Here is a 21,392-nt window from a genome sequence, read left to right on the forward strand (position 1 = left end):
GTATTGGCTTGCCGTTACATAATGTTGTGGAGCCCTATGGTAAGACAGTCCTAGTCGGCCCGCTCTATCCAAGGTGCTCAACGTAAGCGCTCGTAGCCTGGCTGATTCAATTAGGGACTGTTATGTTCTGGCTCTGGGCCAGTCTGTATTCCCCCATTGCACTGCTCAACTGCGCCATTGCGGTCAAAAACGTCAATTTCCTGTGTTTCATATATATTTTCACTGTCACGAATTCAGCCGAGGCCCCTCCTCCTTGCTCGGGCAGGTTTCGGCGTTCGTCGTCACCGGCTTACTAGCCACTACCGCTCCATTTATCATCACTCCATTTGTCTTGTCTTGTCTTGTCAATCACACACACCTGTGTTCCCTCTGCCCCCTTGTCCTTTGTGAGTGATTGTCCATTGTGAGAGTGGGTAGCTCGGTTGAGCTACTCTTTCCTTGTATGTAGCCAAGGTGGATTTTTCCCTTGTGCTAGTTTCGTTTTGACGCTTGCTGCGCTTTATTCTTGTACACTGAATAAACTCTGGACCTCCTGCGCCTGACTCCGTCATTCACACCTCATCACATCCACTCTATGAGGTTGGACTAATACTGTGAAATTGTGAAAATGATGATAATCCCCCTTTTAGTGTAAGCTGTTTGAAAAGACCGCCTGAAATTTCTGCCTGTTTTGGAAGGATGGTGTTTTTTTGCTGCCTGGTGACATCAGCTGGTAAATTAGTTAATAGACCAATAAGAAGAGGGTTACAAACCTCTCTGCAAATAAGAGTTCGTTTTCAGTTTTCCCCTCCCCACTCAGACCACTCCCAGACAGTCCAGGCTAAATTCTTGCTTGAGAAATTGCTTTTGCTAAGAAGCTATTTTAGTTTCTTGTAAAAATAATTTAGATATTGAGATCAAAATGGCTGCATTGAACCTTTAATGCTGGTTTAGTGCAATATGGATGGTCTGTGAAAGCCTCCTGGCTGGCGCCCCCGCATATGCCACTTAGCAAAAAGCTGATACCTGACGACTCAAGGAGAGGGAGGTTAGTGGATGGTTACCCCTTCCGATCAATATTATGGAGTATAGGGAAGAGAGTAGGGACGTCGATGAAGCCAGGGATGTCAGCGATATTCTCATGAGCTACTACCGCAGAAAGGGAGAAGTGAAACCTAAGAAGATGCATCAGATCTTGGCGGGAAAGAGATGCAATAAAAGACATGACAGAGAGAGAGAGAGAGAGAGATGGAGAGACAGATGGAGGGAGAGAAATATGTTACTTTGTCAATTTGACTGACTGACTCCAGTTGAAAGGGGAAAAAGGTAACAGCACCATCACACACCAACGCGGTCCTACGGCTGTGTGAACACTTTCCAGTGTGTATTGAAGTTGACCTTTTCCACCACCACCACCAAATCAGCTCAACTAATACCATGTGTTTCTATCATGTCAGGCTGCCAGCGTTCTGCAAAAATGTTATGTGTCAGCTGCGAGCCAGTCCAAACTGCACTGTTTCCTATTGACTTATTAAGAAATCCCTGAGTCAACCTTTTTTCATTCAAGCATCTCCCAGGTCATCTGGAAAGTATTTCAATCAGGCTTAAAAAACATACATAATGCAGTTACACGTACCGCACGGCTATTATGTCCATGTCGGACTCCGAAGCTCTCCTCCATTAGCTAATTTAATGCACTAATCTTTTAATTTTCAGAAAAATAACTTAGGTGCCAAGACAGATTACATCCAGTCCATTAACAACTCGAGTTTTCCACCGCATCACAAAGAACAGAAGTTGAGCACTGGAGGTGAAGATAACAGCCTGTTATTGCAAGAAGGGGGTGCAGTTCATTTGGGGTAAGACTCTGAGGTATGGTATATCAGCTTGTGTTCACCATGTGTAATGAACTAGGCCATGCTCACAGCATTCCTGTCCCTGCACATAGGTCACAGGTCATCTATACACCATCTCTGGGATTAACTTGAGCTTATAGATCAAATACGAACCATTTGAAGCCTACATGTGATCGTTTTTAGAGCTGAGTGTGTGTGTTTCGAAGCAGTTATGTGAGAATGGAAGGGGGTCAGAAGGAGGTGTGTTTATGTGGGGGGGGGGGGGGGGGGGTAAGAGAACTTGGAACTCCAATCTTATCCCAAAAGTACCAGCAGAAATACACGTAGCAGCTAACCTGGGATTTTGCCACACGTTACATAAAAACGCACGTGTTAGGTAAAGAAAAAAGGAAAGAATTAACACAAAAATCTTATTTGACATGGTAGAACTGTAATTGTATTAATGAAATCAAACTATCTATGGAAAGACAAATCAATTTCCCTTTCAAAGCCTCTGTCATGACTTCCTCCGAAGCTGCCTCCTCTCTTTGTTTGGGCAGGCTTCGGCGGTCGTCGTCACCGGCCTTCTAGCCATTGCCACTCCTCATCTCAGCATTCCATTTGTTTTGTCTTGTTTATTACACTACCTGGTACATATCCCCTCATCAGTACCTGTATAAGTGTTCCCTCTGCCCCTTGTCTTTGTGTGTGATTGTTTATTGTGGAGAGTAGTGAAGCTCGGTGGAGCTCCTTGTATTTTGTATCACCGGGATATCTTCCTGTGTGCCTTGTATTTTCCAGTGCGCCTGTTTTGCGCACTGGAGTGTTTTGACACGTTCCTGCGTAACTCTGTGGTAGCGGAATAAAGCCTGTTATTCAATGATTTACCCTCCTGCGCCTGACTCCTTCAACATCATCTCATCACAGCCTCAAATCCGATCCGTTGACTTATTATTTCAAGAAGTGCCCTGCAATTAAATTCAGGAAGGAGTGACGAATAACAAATGGCAGCACAAAGGATACGAGCATTAGAGGTACAGTATATCAATTCTAACATCCACAATTGGTCTTTGATGACAGAAATGCTTCCATTCAATGCCGACTATTGTACGAGAGAGAGAGCGAGAGAGAGAGAGACAGAGAGAGAGAGACAGAGAGAGAGAGCACCCTGACTGAATGACCCTCATTGTCCACCCAAGCAGAAATGGGCAAACATGGGCCTTGCGTGCCAACGTGTGTGCCAAGGCAGCATAGGACTATCAGAACAGCTTTCAACAGGTTGGCGCAGGCCTACAGATGACCCGGAGAACAGTATGCCATTCTTTCAGTGCCTGCTCTGTACCATTGTTCCGGTCTACACTACTTTGGACAACCCACCCATCAACTGGTTGCATCTGCCCTTAAATGAGACTGATCATTCAATAGAGATTCTAAAGTGGATGTTGAAAATACATACATGACCTCAGTGGCGAACCTTGACTATAGGACTCAGGCCTTCAGTGGAACAAAAAATCGTCCAATATGCAGTATCAAACCAAAAAAATCAAGAAAATAACAGAAACATAGCATCACTTAATGCGCCTTTGTATTCACATGACTAGGATTGGACTCACAGATGGAGCATATTTGGAAATGTAATGAGACTTCTACTCACCAAACCAATATTGTCCTGGTTAGTTTAGGGTTAGAGCAGGGGCCGTATGTATCAAATGTTTTAGACTAGGAGTGCTGATTTAGGATCAGTTTTGGCACAATGAATACGACTCAATGTACAGGTGGGACCTGATCTTAGATCAGCACTCTGACTCTAAGAAGCTTGATACATACATGCCCTGGTGTCAGCAGCAGGCCTTACCTGGATGAGCATCCAGCTGAACTGGCTGAGGTGGAAGTAGTGGGAGAAGAGACCCAGAACGGCACAGCTGTCCTCGGAGAAGACACGCCCACGGAACGCCGACACCAGGAAACAGATCTACAACACAGAGAGAGAGAGAGAGAGAGAGAGATAGAGACAGAGAGAGAGAGACACAGAGAGGGGAGTCAGCTGAGAGGCCCACATAAACACTCTAATGCACGCAAACACACACAAACACACACCAAAACGAATAATGCATAAAATGTGCCTGTATACTGTGCTCTTTACTACACAACATCCAGCCCCCTCAATCTCGCACACACTAATACAGTTCATGCAAAATAACACTGGCACAAAAACAGTTGTCCATTTACACTTTCTCTCTGCAGTCTGTTCTCAGCAAGCTAGTATTAGGAACAGTTCGGTCCAAAATAGGGGAGGGTTGTCTAACTTTTTGGGGGTTTGGGGAGGGTTGTGTGGTTTTTTATTGGACACAGGGGAGGGTAGTGCATTTTGTCCCTGGTTTACATTCTCCTGTTTGCAGGTTTTACTATATAATTTCTTCCACGCTAGCCACATTTCCTCATCTGCTTGCATGTGCCTACCCTATAGCAAGGTGTTTTGGTACTTCCCTTATGCACTATGCACTAACTATACCACAGGTAAATATAGTCTACCAGTCTAACTGTCTATCCTGCCCTCTATCCACCATTTATAGTGACAGTAGTGGTAGGTAGATCGTTTGTCAGGATCTGCAATAGGCTAAATAGCAATCATACCACACATAAGATAATTAAAAGCTGCACCAAGGTGCGTCATTGCACATGAAAAAACAGTGAAGACATGAGACACGCAGCTCAAAAAGCTCCCCTATTGATCTTGTTTAGGGACAATACATGTATCCTACCTAGACTAGCCTACAACACCACAGTGCAATGAATAATTGAATTATTGTTTTCAAGTGAGTACAAAATTATACTACTTAAGAGTAGGCTACTTCAAAAGTATGTCTATTTCATTGTGGTGTTGAAAACGCAAACCATGATGTTGAAGCGCCCGAAGTCGGTATGCTTTGCCTATTGGTTGTGTTGTGCATTGGCACAGAAACCTGTTGATATAATTATAAATAGAGCATCAACATTGTCTGCAACCGGCTCTGATCGTAGTGTAATGAAACAAGTAGGGAGGGTGAGCTCGTCCGTGGTGGTCGGCAAACCCTCAACCTTCTGGCCAGTAGCCCTGCGTGGAATCAGAGTCGCTAAAATTATTATTATTTGTGGTCGTAAACATTATTTAGAGTTCCTTCCATGAGGGGGGAGGGTGTGCAATATTTTTTTTACAGTACAGAGGGAGGGTCATGTGAAAATATTTTGAACGTTTGTGGGGGGGGGTGCATTTTTGTTTATGACACCTCGAGTTGGACCAGTCCTCTCCCTCCCCCCTCCTGCAGACCTGTTACATCACAATGCGCAAAGGCAGGCAGGACCAAAATAAATAAAAACAACAACAACCTGTGTGTGTGTTACTGAAGGACGCTGCAGTCCACACTGTGTGCGTGTTTGTGTGTGTGTGTGTGTGTGTGTGTGTATGTGTGTGCGTGTATATATACTAAGTGTACAAAACATTAAGGACACTTTCCTAATATTGAGTTGCACCCACCCCTTTTGTCCTCAGAACAGCCTCAATTCGTCAGGGCATGGACTCTACAAGGTGTCGAAAGCATTCCACAGGGATGCTGGCCCATGTTGACTCCAATGCTTCCCACAGTTGTGTCAAGTTGGCTGGATGTCCTTTGGGTGTTGGACCATTCTTGATACACACGGGAAACTGTTGAGCGTGAAAAATCCAGCAGCGTTGCAGTTCTTTACACAAACCAGTGCACCTGGCACCTACTACCATACCCCGTTCAAAGGCACTTAAATCTTGTGTCTTGCCCATTCACGCTCTGAATGGCACACATGCCATGTCTGAATTAGCTCAAGGCTCCTCCCCTTCATCTACACTGATTGAAGTGGATTTAACAAGTGACATCAATAAGGGATCATAGCTTTCACCTGGATTCACCTGGTCAGTCTATGTCATGGAAAGAGCAAGTTTCCTTAATGTTTTGTACACTCAGTGTATATCTGTGTGTGTGTGTGTGTGTGTGGGTGTGTGCGTGCGTGCATGCATGCGTGTGTGTGTATATCTGTGTGTGTGAGTGCGTGCATGCGTTAATGTGGGAGGGACCTAATTGAATTAGCGATTGGGGGGGATTCAGAAAAGCCATGACGACAGCTGAAAATACTGCAGCTCTCTAACGGCAGAGCTTAATTAACCCATGGGACAGAGACTGGTGCCACTGCCAACCATAGCACCTCTGCTTATGTAACTGTGACTGCCACCTGGCCCGGTGCCAGTGCTAAAGGCCAGGGAAGGAGGGAGAGAGGGAGGGTGAGGAGGGAGAGAGAAGGAGTACATTGAGTCTCCTAACTCTGCCTTTATACAGATGAAGCCAAGAGAGGGAATGAGCAAGAGACAGGGAGACAGAAGAAGAGCAGGGAGAGACAGCGGCTGCACAGCTGCCAAACTTCCAGGGGTGAGGGATAGGAGAGCTATAGTACATCCAGATGGCAGGCTGCACCAAGCACTCCTGCACAATGATGCTACTTCATCTCTCTTACAACTCTCTAGGTGTTCCCATCATCATCATCCTCGTCATCACAACATCAGTCTGCAGCTAAGTCATCAATGTACCCTATGCTGGTGTAAACACACAGTATTGTATATTGTATGACATTTACATTTACATTTACGTCATTTAGCAGACGCTCTTATCCAGAGCGACTTACAGTTAGTGCATACATTATTCTTTTTTTTTTTTTTTTTTCATACTGGCCCCCCATGGGAATCGAACCCACAACCCTGGCGTTGCAAACGCCATGCTCTACCAACTGAGCTACCTCCCTGCTGGCCATTCCCTCCCCTACCCTGGACGACGCTGGGCCAATTGTGCGCCGCCCCATTGGTCTCCCGGTTGCGGCCGGCTACAGCAGAGCCTGGATTCGAACCAGGATCTCTAGTGGCACAGCTAGCACTGCGATGCAGTGCCTTAGACCACTGAATAGCAGAGTAGATCAAGATGTCATTTCCTCTAAGTTTGTGTCTAAGTTGTTGGGAAAGTAGTTAAAGTAGCTGATTTGTGTTAAAAGTCACAATGTTTACTCATTGTCTGAAGCTTAGAATGTGCTCACCCAGTGCTATAATTTGACACTTCTGAAGGTTCATATACATATAATGGCACCGGAGGAGATGGCTGCCGTTTTACGGGCTCCTAACCAATTGTGCTATTTTGTGTGTTTTTTCTCATTGTTTGTAACTTATTTTGTACATAATGTTTCTGCCCCCGTCACTTATAACCCGGATGCTTATAAGAAATCCCGCTATGCCCTCCGACAAACCATCAAACAGGCAAAGCGTCAATACAGGACTAAGATCGAATCGTACTACACCTGCTCCGACACTCGCCGGATGTGGCAGGGCTTGCAAACTATTACGGACTACAAAGGGAAGCCCAGCCGCGAGCTGCCCAGTGACACGAGCCTACCAGACAAGCTAAATATCTTCTATGCGCGCTTCGAGGGAAGCAACATTGAAGCATGCATGAGAGCACCAGCTGTTCCGGACAACTGTGAGTAAGACCTTTAAACAGGTCATTATTCACAAGGTCGCAGGGTCAGACAGATTACTAGGACGTGTACTCAGAGCATGCGCTGACCAACTGGCAAGTGTCTTCACTGACATTTTCAACCTCTCCCTGACCCAGTCTGTAATACCTATATGTTTCAAGCAGACCACCATAGTCCCTGTGCCCAAGAACACCAAGGTAACCTGCCTAAATGACTACTGATCCGTAGCACTCACGTATGTAGCCATGAAGTGCTTTGAAAGGCTGGTCATGGCTCACACCATTATCCCAGAAACCCTAGACCCACTCCAATTCGCATAGCGCACAAACAGATCCACAGATGACGCAATCTCTATTGCACTCCACACTGCCTTTTCCCACCTGGACAAAAGGAAGACCTACGTGAGAATGCTGTTCATTGACTACAGCTCAGCATTCAACACCATAGTGCCCACAAAGCTCATCACTAAGCTAAGGACCCTGGGACTAAACACCTCCCTCTGCAACTGGATCCTGGACTTCCTAACGGGCCGCCCCCAGGTGGTAAGGGTAGGCAACAACACATCTGCCACGCTGATCCTCAACACGGGGACCCCTCAGGGGTGCGTGCTTAGTCCCCTCCTGTACACCCTGTTCACCCATGACTGCATGGCCAAGCACAACTCCAACACCATCTTTAAGTTTGCCGACGACACAACGGTGGTAGGCCTGATCACCGACAACGATGAGACAGCCTATAGGGAGGAGGTCAGAGACCTGGCAGTGTGGTGCCAGGACAACAACCTCTCCCTCAACATGATCAAGACAAAGGAGATGATTGTGGATTACAGGAAAAGGAGGGCCAAGCACGCCCCCATCCTCATCGACGGGGCTGTAGTGGAGCAGGTTGAGAGCTTCAAGTTCCTTGGTGTCCACATCACCAACAAACTATCATGGTCCAAACACTTCAACACATCACTGGGGCCAAGCTTCCTGCCATCCAGGACCTCTATACCAGGCGGTGTCAGAGGAAGGCCCTAAAAATTGCCAAAGACTCCAACCACTCTAGTCATAGACTGTTCTCTCTGCTACCGCACGGCAAGCGGTACCGGAGTGCCAAGTCTAGGTCCAAAAGACTTCTTAACAGCTTCGACCCCCAAACCATAAGACTGCTGAACAGCTAATCAAATGGCTACCCGGACTATTTGCATTGCAGTATTTGCAGTATAAATGATATCAAAACGTTGTATGCAAGCAGTCTGCACATTTTCAAGTTTGAATGGCGTTTCTAGCTTAAACGGTGTAAGAGTAGTAGCGTGCTAAATAATAACTATAATAAAAAGTCTGATTATTTTTTTTACAATATTTAAAGTGTGCCTGCTGTTGCAAGCTGCAGCTTTGAATTACACAACGTTTCTGAGAGCCAGGGAGTTAGATTCTTGACAAATGTTTTTGGACAGGACATAAATTATTATGTCTGCATATTGAGTCATGTCTCGTTGTTGGAATGAATACGTTTTCACAGCAGACGCTGGGACTAGTCAGGTTGACACTCTCTAACGTCAGTGTTACAAGAATATATATCAACCAAATAGGTCAAGTATTTAAGATACTGACTCTAATAAGTGTTCTGTCCCTTAGGCCTACAGTAAGTTATGAAGCTTTTGTAACCCTCAAATCACCGGAGGACCATCTGCTAGCATAGGGAACCTAATAGATTTCCATGACAGAGCAACATTGGTGTCAAAACCCTATAAGGATCCTATTACAGGTAGCTAGGGTCACTAGCCCAGAGCCATCGCCTATCCATGATGACTGTCAGTAAACATCACAAAGACCAACAGCTCTCCATATAAGCACATAAGCCGCGAGATAGAGCAAACAAGCTCTCCCTTCCAACCAAACAAGTTATGCGTTAGGTTGCACTGCCTATCACGCCACAGCTACGCTCGATTTACTTCACAATGTGGTCGCCCGGGCAACCTAGGGCAACAAATATTGCATAAAGCAGTCTCATTTCACCTCGCCCCTGAGGTAACACTTCCACTAGGGTGGTTGATTCCTTCCCTTTCTCCCTCTCCCTTTCGGAAACTCTGATCCAGCCCTAATGAATCGTTCCAGGATTTGCCACCTCTCCTATAGGCCTGGATCCTATGTTGAGTTAGGGGCTTTATTTAAATAATGAGGTAATTCAGTTTTCTGTTTGTTTTGCAGCTCTGTATAGTGTGAAAAGGGGAGGGACGATTCAGGAAGGAAAGAGCTGTCTGAAATGGAGCCTTTGAACCAGGTGGCTGCTAGGAAGTGTGATTCCGGGCAGCAGTTATTTGCCCTGAATAAAACCTTAGGTTGGCCAAGGGCACAGCATGCCACAGTCATCACAAGCATCACACACATGCACGCACACACACACGCACACGCACACGCACACACACACAAACACACACACAAACACACACACACACACACACACACACACACACACACACACACACACACACACTTATCTTTGTTTTCCTCTTTTTCTCATGCCTTGACATAATGTATTGCATAGCAGTGAGAGGGTCAGCTCCACTCAATAGGACCAGCCCCAGACAGAGCCAGTTCATTGATCATAGCAATCCCCCCCCCCCTTTCTGGATTATCAAGGGGCTGTGGTCTGGGTTGGAGATCTATGGTCTGGGCTCAGTGGAGCACACAGGACAGGATCACTGGATCACTGAGTGGATACCCTGCAGATTTAATTTGGGTATCTATCCATCTACTGCCTGGGCTTTCTAACGATGCCCTTAGCTTTCTAGAAAATCCACCCTTTAATAAGCAGTCAAACAACTGTTGCACAGCAACCAAGGACTCAGGGCTCCGAAAGCCTCATCTTATAACAGCCCACCACTCATGCCTTTTGTCATTAGAATTTCCCCTCTGTTGACACTTTTCTGAACCACAGTTATTTCCATTGAAGACATGCTTCGGCTTGGTCTTCTTTTTAAATTATTGTGTGAGTAATGTATTGTGATTGCAGATATTGCACACAATACTGCCCGTTCATACAAGAGCAATCAAATCCCATCTAGTCTAATCTATATATCAAATAAAATGAATTATTTGATCAAATGCACTATCAAACTTTTTTATCAAATCCATTTGCTCTCCAAAAGACAAAGCAAGTCTTCTCCATCTTGTCTCCGCACTAGTTCTATGTCGGGGTAGGGCGACAGACAGACTAACTATTTAAGAGTGTGGTAGATTAATGCTATGTGTTCTGGAGACAGTGACAGCCATCACTGGCCCACCATAAAGTAGCCTGTAATCAGACATATAGGCCTATTGCTACTAGCTCCATGACTCAAAGTGGTACTGGGCACTCAGGTCCACTGAGCACTGAAGACTGCCAGGGTGTTTATCACCGCTAGTAATGACAGCCATTGTAGACACAGAGTCTGAGGCTCTATCTGTAAACAGTAGGAGACAAGCTAGCTAACTAACAATAACACAGGACAGGAAATGCTGTCATCTTCTGTGGTAGATCTGTTTAGGTTTATGCAGCACAGTCTCCATGGCAATGGCGCTTCCCTCTCTACATTGTCACAAAAAATATATATCTGAAGAGCACGTGGAAAGTGTCTTCCAAAATAAGTTGTCATGTGAACACTTTAGTGCAGTCCATAAACCGACAATCGAACATTATAAAATCTAGGACAACCATAAGGTGCATTTGTGCACTCAGAAGGTAAGTGACAGACAGATTGACAGATAGACAGAAATAGAGAAAGAAAGAAAGACAGGCGACTGGCTGCTTATTCTAGAGAGGTCACTATGCTCTGTCTAAAAGCATGAAGAGGTTGGGAGACAAACTCAATGCTTCTTATGCACGCTTCGATGAAAACAACACTAAGCCTGGCATGAGGGCCCCCACTGTTCAGGAGGACTGGGTGATCTTACTCGATGAGGCCGACATGAGTAAGTAAATGGGTCAAATTTGTAAGGCCGAGGAGCTGGACGTATACCAGGGTGCAACCTCAGAGCATGCGCAGAACAGCTGGCAGGCCTCTTCACTAACATTTTCAACTGCTCCTTGTCCCAGTCTGTAATCACACAGTCAAACTGACCACCATTGTTACTGTTCCCAAGAACTCTAAAGCATCCTGCCACAATGACTACCGCTCTGAGGCACTCACATCAGTAATTATGAAGTACTTTGAAAGTAATGGCACACATCAACTCCATCATCCCAGACATCCTGGACCCACTCCAATTTGCATAATACCCCAACAGATCCACACACAATGCAATCTCAATTGCACTGCCCTCTCCCACCTAGACAAGAGAAATACCTATGTGAGAATGCGGTTAGTTGACTACAGCTCAGCGTTCAACACCACAGTGCCCTCCAGGCTCGTCCTCAAACTTGGGACCCTGGGACTGAACACCTCCCTCTCGAACTAGATCCTGGACTTCCTGACAGGCCAACCTCAGGTGGTGAGGGTAGGCAACAACACCTCTGCCACGCTGACCCTCAACATGGGGGACACCAGGGGTGCCTGCTTAGCCCCGTCCTGTACTCCCTGTTTACCGATGACTGTGTGGCCACACACAGCTCCAAGTCCATCATCAAGTTTGCTGACGAAACGACGGTGGTAGGCCTGATAACAGATGGCAACGAGACAGCCTACAGATAGGAGGTCAGAGAATTGGCAGTGTGGTGCCAGGACAACAACCTCTCCTTCAATGTCAGCAAGACCAAGGAGCTGATCGTGGACTACAGGAAACAGGGGGGAGCACACCCCCATCCACATCGACAGGCCGCAGCTGAGAGGGTCAAGAGCTTCAAGTTAGTTCCTCGGTGTCCACATCACTGAGGACTTAACATGGTTCTCTCACACCAGAACAGCGTGAAGAAGGCGTAAGAGATTTGGTATGGCCTCTAGAGCCTCCAGAACTTTTGCAGGTGCACAATCGAAAGCATCCTGACAGGTTGCATCACTGCCTAGTATGCATCACCGCCTGGTATGGCAACTGCAACGCCTGAGTCAATACACGTTGGAAATACCTTTGGCAGCGATTGCAGCTGTGAGTCTTCTTGGGTAAGTCTCTAAGCGTTTTACTCACCTGGACTTTGCAATATTAGCCCTTTATTATTTTCATAATTCTTCAAGCTCTGTCAAGATGTTGGTGCTCATGGCTATATGCAATTTAAAAATCTTGCCATAGATTTTCAAGCAGATTTAAGTCAAAACTGTAACTTGGCCACTCAGGAACATTTACTGTCTTCTTGGTAAGCAACTCAAGTGTAGATTTGGAGGGAAATTCCTCTCCCAGTGTCTGTTGTAAAGCAGACTGAAGCAGGTTTCCTCTGTCCTTAGCTCCATCCCGTTTCTTTTCATCCGGAAAAACTCCCCAGTATTTGCCAATGTCAAACATACCCATACCCGGATGCAGCCACCACCATGCTTGAAAATAAGGCGGCAGTTACTCAGTGATGTGTTGTGTTGGATTTGCCCCAAACATAACAAACGGTTTGTGGCACTATTACTTTGGTGCCTTGTTGCATATCAAGATCTGGATATGGACCTCATGCCAAGAGATGCATATCTGGACTCAATATAGCTTCATATCTTGAATGTGGTGAGAAAACACAGATATGCTACAGTGGTTTGCGAAAGTATTCACCACCCTTGGCATTTTTCCTATTTTGTTGCCTTACAACCTGGAATTAAAATGTATTTTTTGGGGGGTTTGTATCATTTGATTTACACAACATGCCTACCACTTTGATGATGCAAAAAAATAATGTTCATTCCTCTAAAACTGGCTGGCTAGCTAACAAACAACAGTGCAGCTAAATTCTTCAAATTCATTATTTTACACAATATCTTATCACAGCACTAGCAAACCATGGTTGACCAACTCCCTGACCAAAATGGCTGACCTAGATCCCATCATAAGAGGGTTCATGTCCACTCTAGTATTCTAATTCCTAATTTTATGGAAGCAACCTTCAGGGGTCCCCCAACACTGAGCACCCCCCCCCCACACACACCCCTTGCGGGGGCTGTGGGGGTGTGTGGTACACCAGTGCCCCCACTGCCTGCAGTAACCTGCCACAGGGGTGGGATAGGATAGGTAGGTGTCAGGTGCATATGTTGCTTTGCCGCCAGATCCCAGCCTCCTCCTTTGTGTAGTGAGCAGGAGTCAGTATGTGTGTGGGCCCTCAAAGTACAGGTCTCCCATCCTGTGCGAGCGTGAGTGTGAAAAGAGAGGCTGTATACACAGTACACTCTGGTAAAACAGGAACCACTAAGGCACTCCCGCACAAACAACTGAAAGTATCTCTCTAATTTATTATCCCAGTGTACAAAGATGACAAATCCAGTCAGTCTCTCTCTCACACTCACACTCCACCCAGTACCAGGCATCCATGCACCCAGGAGATAGATAGATACCTGGCATTGAGACAGAGTGGAAGAGCAGAGACCACATAAGGGTTGGGGAATAGAGCTTCCTCTGTGGAAGACTGCATGTGTGTTTGTCATCAAGCACCAAGGCCAAGCCAGAAAGGCGGGGGACTCGGGGCATGCCATTGGCCCAGGATTCAGCAGACGGGCCAATCAGCAGGCTCCCCTTTGTTCTCTGGTGATAGCACATGGTTGGATGTCAGGTTGTTATTGTTTTTCGGTCTCTGCTCTGAAGGGACTGGATGTGCTGTCTGGTTTTGCTGTCACAGTGCCAGCTGGAGGTTGTTTTGCTGCCTTTGCAATAAATAAAGGGATCTCAAGACAAGTTCCAGCGTATCTGGGGTATGCAAATGAGGTTTGAACACGTGTTACAATGGTTCATCCTGAGCTGAAGGATTTGACAAATTGTGATTCATTTACATCACATTGGCTTCTATCTATTGAAGCCATTGATGGTAACGAAAAGCTGGTGCATGCAATTAGGATTAAAATGCAAATGAGGACACAACATTTTTGGTATTGATTCTGCTACCACTGAAAACCACAGCAGCTTTTGTAATGAACATATAGTACAAGGAAAAAATGCCACGACAAACAATGAGTGTGAGGCATTGAGTAAACCCACTACAATGCTGCTACCAGGGCTTCTTGGTGCTGGTCCTGGGGGCATCCTCCCTTCCTTGTGTTGTGCTAATCTAACCCAATCGATAGCACTGTGTGCTGATGTTAGCTAGCTAGTGTGCCAGTGGGCTAATAATAGGATCTGCCAGAAGCATTACATCAGTGGGAGTGGAGCCCTGTCCGCCCTGTTCCACAGCTCCAGTCGGCTGTCCAAAATCCTTATCTATCCCCCACCTTCCCTCCCTCCGTCCCCTCCTCCCTCTCCCTCCTCCTCTAACAGCTACCAGTCTGAACTAGCTCTTTCCAGCCCAAGCAGCATCGTGGATGTTTCTTCAGCTGCTTTTGTTCAGACAGAGACAGAGCGCAGAGCACCAGCTTAAGCCCCACCCCCATCACCAGTGAGCCCCAGCTTCCTCTATCCACCCCTCAGCCCTCAGACACAGGCAAGCAGCCTGCTACTGTTCTCCTCAGCACCCCCACGGCCCCATCCCATCCCCCACAGGGTTGGGATATCAGGCTCCATGCAGCGAGAGTCGCAGGATGCACACTGGTTAAAATTAGGAGAATCAAAAACAATGGGAGATTAAATCATCCATGTTCTATCTAGAAATGGGACCATATATTGTAAGAGCTCAGTGCTAGTCTAAATTCCAAGGGGGAAGATTTTTGTTCCACTGTACAATTTATGATCCAACTCACGGTGAGCGTTTGGCCAGCCTTATTGGCTACTCTGAATATGGGTCAATAAGAGTCAGTATATTACGTGGGTGGGAAAGGGAATGTTTGTACAGTATGTACGGTATGTATGTCTGATTGCGACTGTCCGTTACGGTTATGGCGTAATCGTAGCGTGTAGGGTGGTGGTCTTACGACGGCCGTGAGAAGGGGGTCACACGGGGATGGCCTGCTCGCTCGTTGTTGGGTTAGTGGGGCAGTATGGGAAGAAGGACTCTTGCCTGCACCTGATTTATGATTAGCTGAGGAAGCATGTGAGCCGCCTACCCGAGCAGGATGGTGACGGAGTGAAAAACAACCTAACGTGCTCACAGTAAATGCTCAGAGAGTAAACAACAACAGCAGCAGCAGAGGAAATGGGAATATCTAACTGCTACTAACATATTTTCATTATATTTTACTGTTTAAGATGTTAAATATTTACTGTACGAGATGTTAAACATATTTAGATGGTAGAAAATGAGACTGGCTACACTGACAAAATAAATCAGGTGCAGGCAAATGTTCTTAAATGGTTATTCCTCATCTCTTAAGGTTCCCGATACAAAACCTTTGAGTTAAGTGTGGGGTTCTTGACGTGGCATCTACGGTTCTTCAGAATTCCAAAAGGTTCTTGAAATGTATGGAAGCCTGCAAATTTGTCAGTTTCATAGCATACAGCAAATTGGCCTGTGTTAACTAGTGTTGATTTTGCAGTCTAATGTTTCTAGTGTTGATTCAAGAGTTAAATTAACACTGTAAAGAGTTAAATTAACACTCAGTGGTGTAAAAGAACCCCAGTGTTGGTGTTAATAACCAGAGTTTAACCAAAACCGCGCCCATCATTATCATGATTATCATTTCCCAACATGCCTTAATTTTAGGCTGATGTTTTAAAATTGTTTCAATATCTATGTTTTTGCATGTACATTGATTGATGAATTAATCTTATGCTACTCAAATATAAATAACATACCATTTTCTAAACTATTCCAATGTGTTACTTGGACTTATTGCACTCGTTCCTGAAATGGTTGTTTCAGTTTAGATGTTTAAGGTAGTCTCATATCTTAGTCTTCCCAACCGTGGCAGTCATTCGGGTTGAGGAATAACAATTCTAAATGTTGGATATCCCCACTCTGTCTGGATTCCATTAGGAATGACACATCACTTTGCAAGCCAACATAATGTGACTTGCAGGCCTGATGTGGCCTGTAAACTAGGAGTTTCAGGCCACTGTATTAAGGTAAAACTAGGCCTTCAAAAGAAGGCCTTATAACATATTTATTGTCTTAAAGAATGTTATAGTCATGACAACATATTAACTTAAACTCTCATTTGGTGAAGGCCACAGGACTGAAAATGATTTAATGCAACAACCATGTCTCTGTCACTAGCAAACACAGTCATGGGTGGTACTTGTAACTAAAAAATGTTCCAACTTGCACCTTTATTTTTAAGAGTGTAGAATGAAGGATAACGATGGTGAATTGATGGTGGTTGAAGCACTGTTCCATAGGAGAATGCAATGCCTATGCCTAATCCAACAGGACACAGGAACAAATATTATCCACTTATTACAAACAAACCCCCTTAAAAAACGCCAACAGTGGGAGTACTTGTGAGGGCCATTCTCTATGACATAGAGCCAACACGTATCAGTAAAGTTCAGTCATGTTTTTGGTTAACACTCATTTTTATTTATTTGACTATGTCAATATGTATTTGTTGTCAATATTTTGGCGTCAAACTGGTGGTGGCAGTTGAAAAAAGTCAATAGTTGGACGAGTTGTAGAGGTAATTGAAAATAATGTCATTGTTGATTAGATGCTTTTTTCATTAATTACACTATTTTCTCTTGAACCATATGGTCTATCTACTAGAAACTCAAGGACAATATCATTGTCAATATTAAAATCATGGACACATATATAAAAAATGAATACTATATATCAGGGCTGTCAAACTCATTCCATGGAGGGCCTAGTGCCTGCTGGCTTTTGTTTTTTTCCTTTCAATTAAGACCTAGACAACCAGGTGAGGGGAGTTCCTTACTAATTAGTGACCTGAATTCATCAATCAAGTACAAGAGAGGAGTGAAAACCTGTAGACACTCGGCCCACCGTGGAATGAGTTTTCACATGCTATACAGTATATTAATACAGTTTTTTGAAAAGTTATTCAAGTATAAATTACCAAAGTAACGATAGTTGCCATAGATTTTCTGTTAATTACCAAAATTACTGAAGATTCCTTTGCAACCCTAGTCCTGTTGCACACCCAAACAAACAGCACATTCCTCCATCTCCTTGTAACATCATCACCCGCACCACAGGGGCCATAGCGAGGAGTGAGAGGTGAGAGGGGAACGAGTGAGGGGACAGAAATGCCTGTAAACGTATCACAAGCCCTCACAAAGGGAAGGCTAAAGGAGTGATGCGGGTGTTAATATGAAATACCATAGCTTCCTATACGTGAGACTATGATAGTGGTTCCTCAGAAGGCAGAAGGGCAGGAGGTAGCCAAGGTTGTGAAACAACCAGGTCATCAGCTTCAGCCACCTATGCACAACTGAGGGAATCAATGGACTTACTGAATGAAGGGGTGGTTGGAATTTGCAATAGTCAAAAGAGTGTATAACCATGTGATTTGTACGCACATGCTTAGTGCACACAAACACACAGAGCAGTAGAGCAAGCTGCACAACCTTGCCCTACCCGCTAAACCATCCACATTTAGCACCATAGTGTTATATAGTATTCAGGCTTTCTCTTCACCCGTTCACACTGCATATCAGAGGAGACCTGTAGGCATGATACAAAGCTGCTATTTGTCAAAACAGTACTGTAGGTCCATGGAAGATGCTTGTCCAAAAACACACTGTTTCAACATCTGGTACTGTATGTGCTCCCACCGGCCTCAGCCAGACAAAGAGCTCATTGGGGTGTTTCACACATGCCTTAAGCACAGCGAGGAGTGAGTTATAAAAACATAAGAGCCTGCTGTTCAAGGTCAGCACTAAACACACTCTCAATGGGTCAACTCACACTCTAATACACAGGACTGTGTGTATGTGTGTGTGTGTGTGTGTGTGTGTGTGTTGGCTCTCAGTTGCCATGGTTGCTTTTCCCAGCCAGGGTCATCAGACACACAGCAAGGCCAGCAGGGACCATAGTCACACGTTGGAAAACATGGCTCCCATTCAATCAGGTCCCCATAGCCATAACAACAACAGCAAAGAGATGACTTAAAGGAATGCCAAGCAATTTCAGATCCTATGCACCTAAAAGGTTTGGAACTGCCAACTGAACGACTGCAGTATGTGAGGGAAGAGTCCCTTTTAAAGTCACAAAGCATTGATTAGAGGTGTTCAGCACCACATCCCATCACATACATCACTACACTATACACTATACACCTATCCATGTTGAGAGTGAAGCTCCTCTCAGCTTCCCATTCACTCTACAGTGTGTCCTCCTGCCCTTACACAGGGCCTACAGTGAACCGTGCTGATCTGATTTGGGGAAACTCAATTTCTGAATGGCACCACCGTTATGTCACAGCCAGCCAGCGGTTAGTTTGTTTGGTTGGTTGCGTCATCACCTGAGTGGCGCCGTGCGCTGCGCTCCGGCTTGCCTCTTTATAATCAGATCACCAAACTGTGCAACTTAAATCAAAGGATCCCAACACCCCTTGACATCCATTTGAGAGATTTGGAGGGGGTGGGGGATTACATCACTGGATCATGACATCACTTCCTGATATCATGACCCTGTCCAATTAGTCGTGGGCGCTTGTTTACTCTATAATGGCCCATTGACTGAGGAGGGATCCCCTTTAACTGTCCTGATACTCTAAGACCACTGCATTCAGTGGATCGATCCATTATGTGATGAGCCAGATCAGGTTGAGCACTTAATGTTGAGTCCACACAGCCAATACTGATTCACTTTCTCACCTGTTTTAGCCACTAGACCACTGTGTCTGTCAGTTTCAAATGAATGTAATTAAGATTTAGGAGGAATTGTTATCTAACAACATCACATAGGCGGCTTTTGCACACTGAAATTGTGAGGCTGTACTTGTCTTTAGTGATGCATGGCTGCAGTGCTTTGTTCAAGATTGTCGAGACTGCTTGGGTGCAGGACAGCTGTGTTCAGCATTAAACCTCCAGGGCCCTCGTTTATAAACGGTGCATGCACACAAAATATGCCCCAACACGTGTGTGTGCCAGTTTTCATGCCAAAGTTGACATTTAGAAAAACTGAACTTGACTTGAGAGTTTATCCTCCCGCAAACTTCAGACCATGCGTAAGCACCGTTTCTAGTGGTTGGAGTATTGCATTACAAGAAGGCAATAGTAGCCTAGTAGTAGTATCCTAGTGCAAATGGGAAATATATGCAGACACTCTTATTCATCACAACAACAAAAAAGTAGCTAAATATAATAACAAGATGCAATCATTTGCCGTTAGTGAGAAGAGCGAAAAAATGTTTATTTTATCTATTCATTCTAATATAATTAGAAATAGGCATATATTTCTTATTATTTATTATCATTGCAGAATAAATTCCTCACCTTTTCTGGCCATGATGAGTTCATATTCCCGAAGTAGCCATAAAACAAATTACCATGCGCATTTAATTGTGCCTATTAGATAGGCTATTATCATTTCAAGTTTTTCTATGCATTTGACAGGGAGCGTGTTTTATAACATACAGTAGAATTTAGCAGGTGAACAGACAGTTGATCTTTGTGTAGGCTACCACTGTAAGTACTGTAGTTTTCATTTTTTTCAGAGTAGAATTTCAGAATTCACGTACAGTGCAGAATATTTTGGTTAGTTAAAAAGTGAATGCAAAACATTATTGCATTCAAACTATCTGTTTACAGGTCCACAACAATTTTCTATTGTTTTTGTCTTTCAGAAACGGTCAAATACAGCAAATGCCACTGCCAAAAAAACATTCTGCCAACACCGCCAAAGACATTTGTTCAGGTTCGCCATTGCTATTTCCTTTAGGCTAGATACTGTGTTGGTATAATTCCAATACTTCCAAAGTATACAGCAAATACGGGCATTATTGTCACCATAAAAGGTGAATGATGGCCGTTTTTCAGGAGGAGTTAAAATGCTTGTTCACACGTGCACAGTTTCACGACAGGTCTGATTTATAATGGGAAACATGCATGTATGTATGGCGTGCGCCAAGTTTATAAATCTCAATATTTTTGTGCGTGCGCAGTCTTTTCAGAAATGGTGCACACAGATATTTAATGTCAAATGTATGCAACAGTTATAAATGAGGCTCCAGAACACTGGCAAATTAGTCAACGAAACAGAGCGGAGGGCTTAAACTGTTTATCCTTGGAGCAGAGCCTTGCAATTTATTAGTGTGCACTAAAAATACATGCAGTCATTAAGTAACAGTGGGGCTCTTGGGAAATATTGATCACTCTCCATCTATGCTCTGACCATGGATGGAGAGTGACCCCAACAGGACAGAGTGGGAAACGACTGACAGCAAAAGCAGCTGGAGCTACCTTTCTTTATTGAGTGGCACAGTCAGAGGACAGTGTGTATGTGTGTGTGTTTGTGTGTGTGTGTGTGTGTCAGTGGAGGCTGGTGGAAGGAGCTATAGGAGGACGGGCTCATTGTAATGGTTGGAATGGAATAAATGGAACTGTATCAAACACATCAAACATATGGAAATCACATGTTTGACTCCGTTCCATTTATTCCATTCCAGTCATTACAATGATCCCATCCTCCTATAGCTCCTCCCACCAGCCGCCGCTGGTGTGTGTGTGTGACTGTGCTCTTCATTGTGTTGTCATGGTAACCCTCATCCTTGACTCCACAGATAAAGTTAGGTTCTGTCCCAACACTCCTCCGACTAGTGTTAACCTAAACAAAGGCCTATGACTGGGAAGACTGATTGCTGTTATACTAGGAACAAAAGGTCTGAATATAGACAGGGCCATGTTTAACTCTTCTGGGAAGGCTTTCCACTAGATGTTGGAACATTGCTGCGGGGACTTGCTTCCATTCAACCACAATAGCATTAGTGAGGTCAGGCACTGATGTTGGGCGATTAGGCCTGGCTCGCAGTCGGCGTTCCAATTCATCCCAAAGGTGTTCAATGGCGTTGAGGTCAGGGCTCTGTGCAGGCCAGTCAAGTTCTTCCACACAGATCTCAACAAACCATTTCCCAAATTGTTGCCACAATGTTGGAAGCACAGAATCGTCTAGAATGTCATTGTATGCTGTAGCGTTAATATTTCCCTT

The 21,392-nt window shown here is 44.8% G+C and overlaps 1 protein-coding gene across 1 annotated transcript in view; it reads right to left on the reverse strand.

Annotated features, from left to right (window-relative positions):
* LOC311144254 (adhesion G-protein coupled receptor V1-like) overlaps positions 1–21,392 on the reverse strand; it is a gene marked incomplete at its 5' end in the record, with an annotated part of 183,987 nt that overhangs the window by 50,930 nt on the left and 111,665 nt on the right. The window contains one exon of the mRNA XM_084180264.1: positions 3,670–3,786. Within this exon, the coding sequence (XP_084036390.1) occupies positions 3,670–3,786 (117 nt within the window). The remainder of the gene's footprint in view (positions 1–3,669; positions 3,787–21,392) is intronic.

The sequence above is a fragment of the Coregonus lavaretus genome (genome assembly GCF_964263955.1).
Source record: "Coregonus lavaretus genome assembly, chromosome: 17".
NCBI lineage: Eukaryota > Metazoa > Chordata > Actinopteri > Salmoniformes > Salmonidae > Coregonus > Coregonus lavaretus.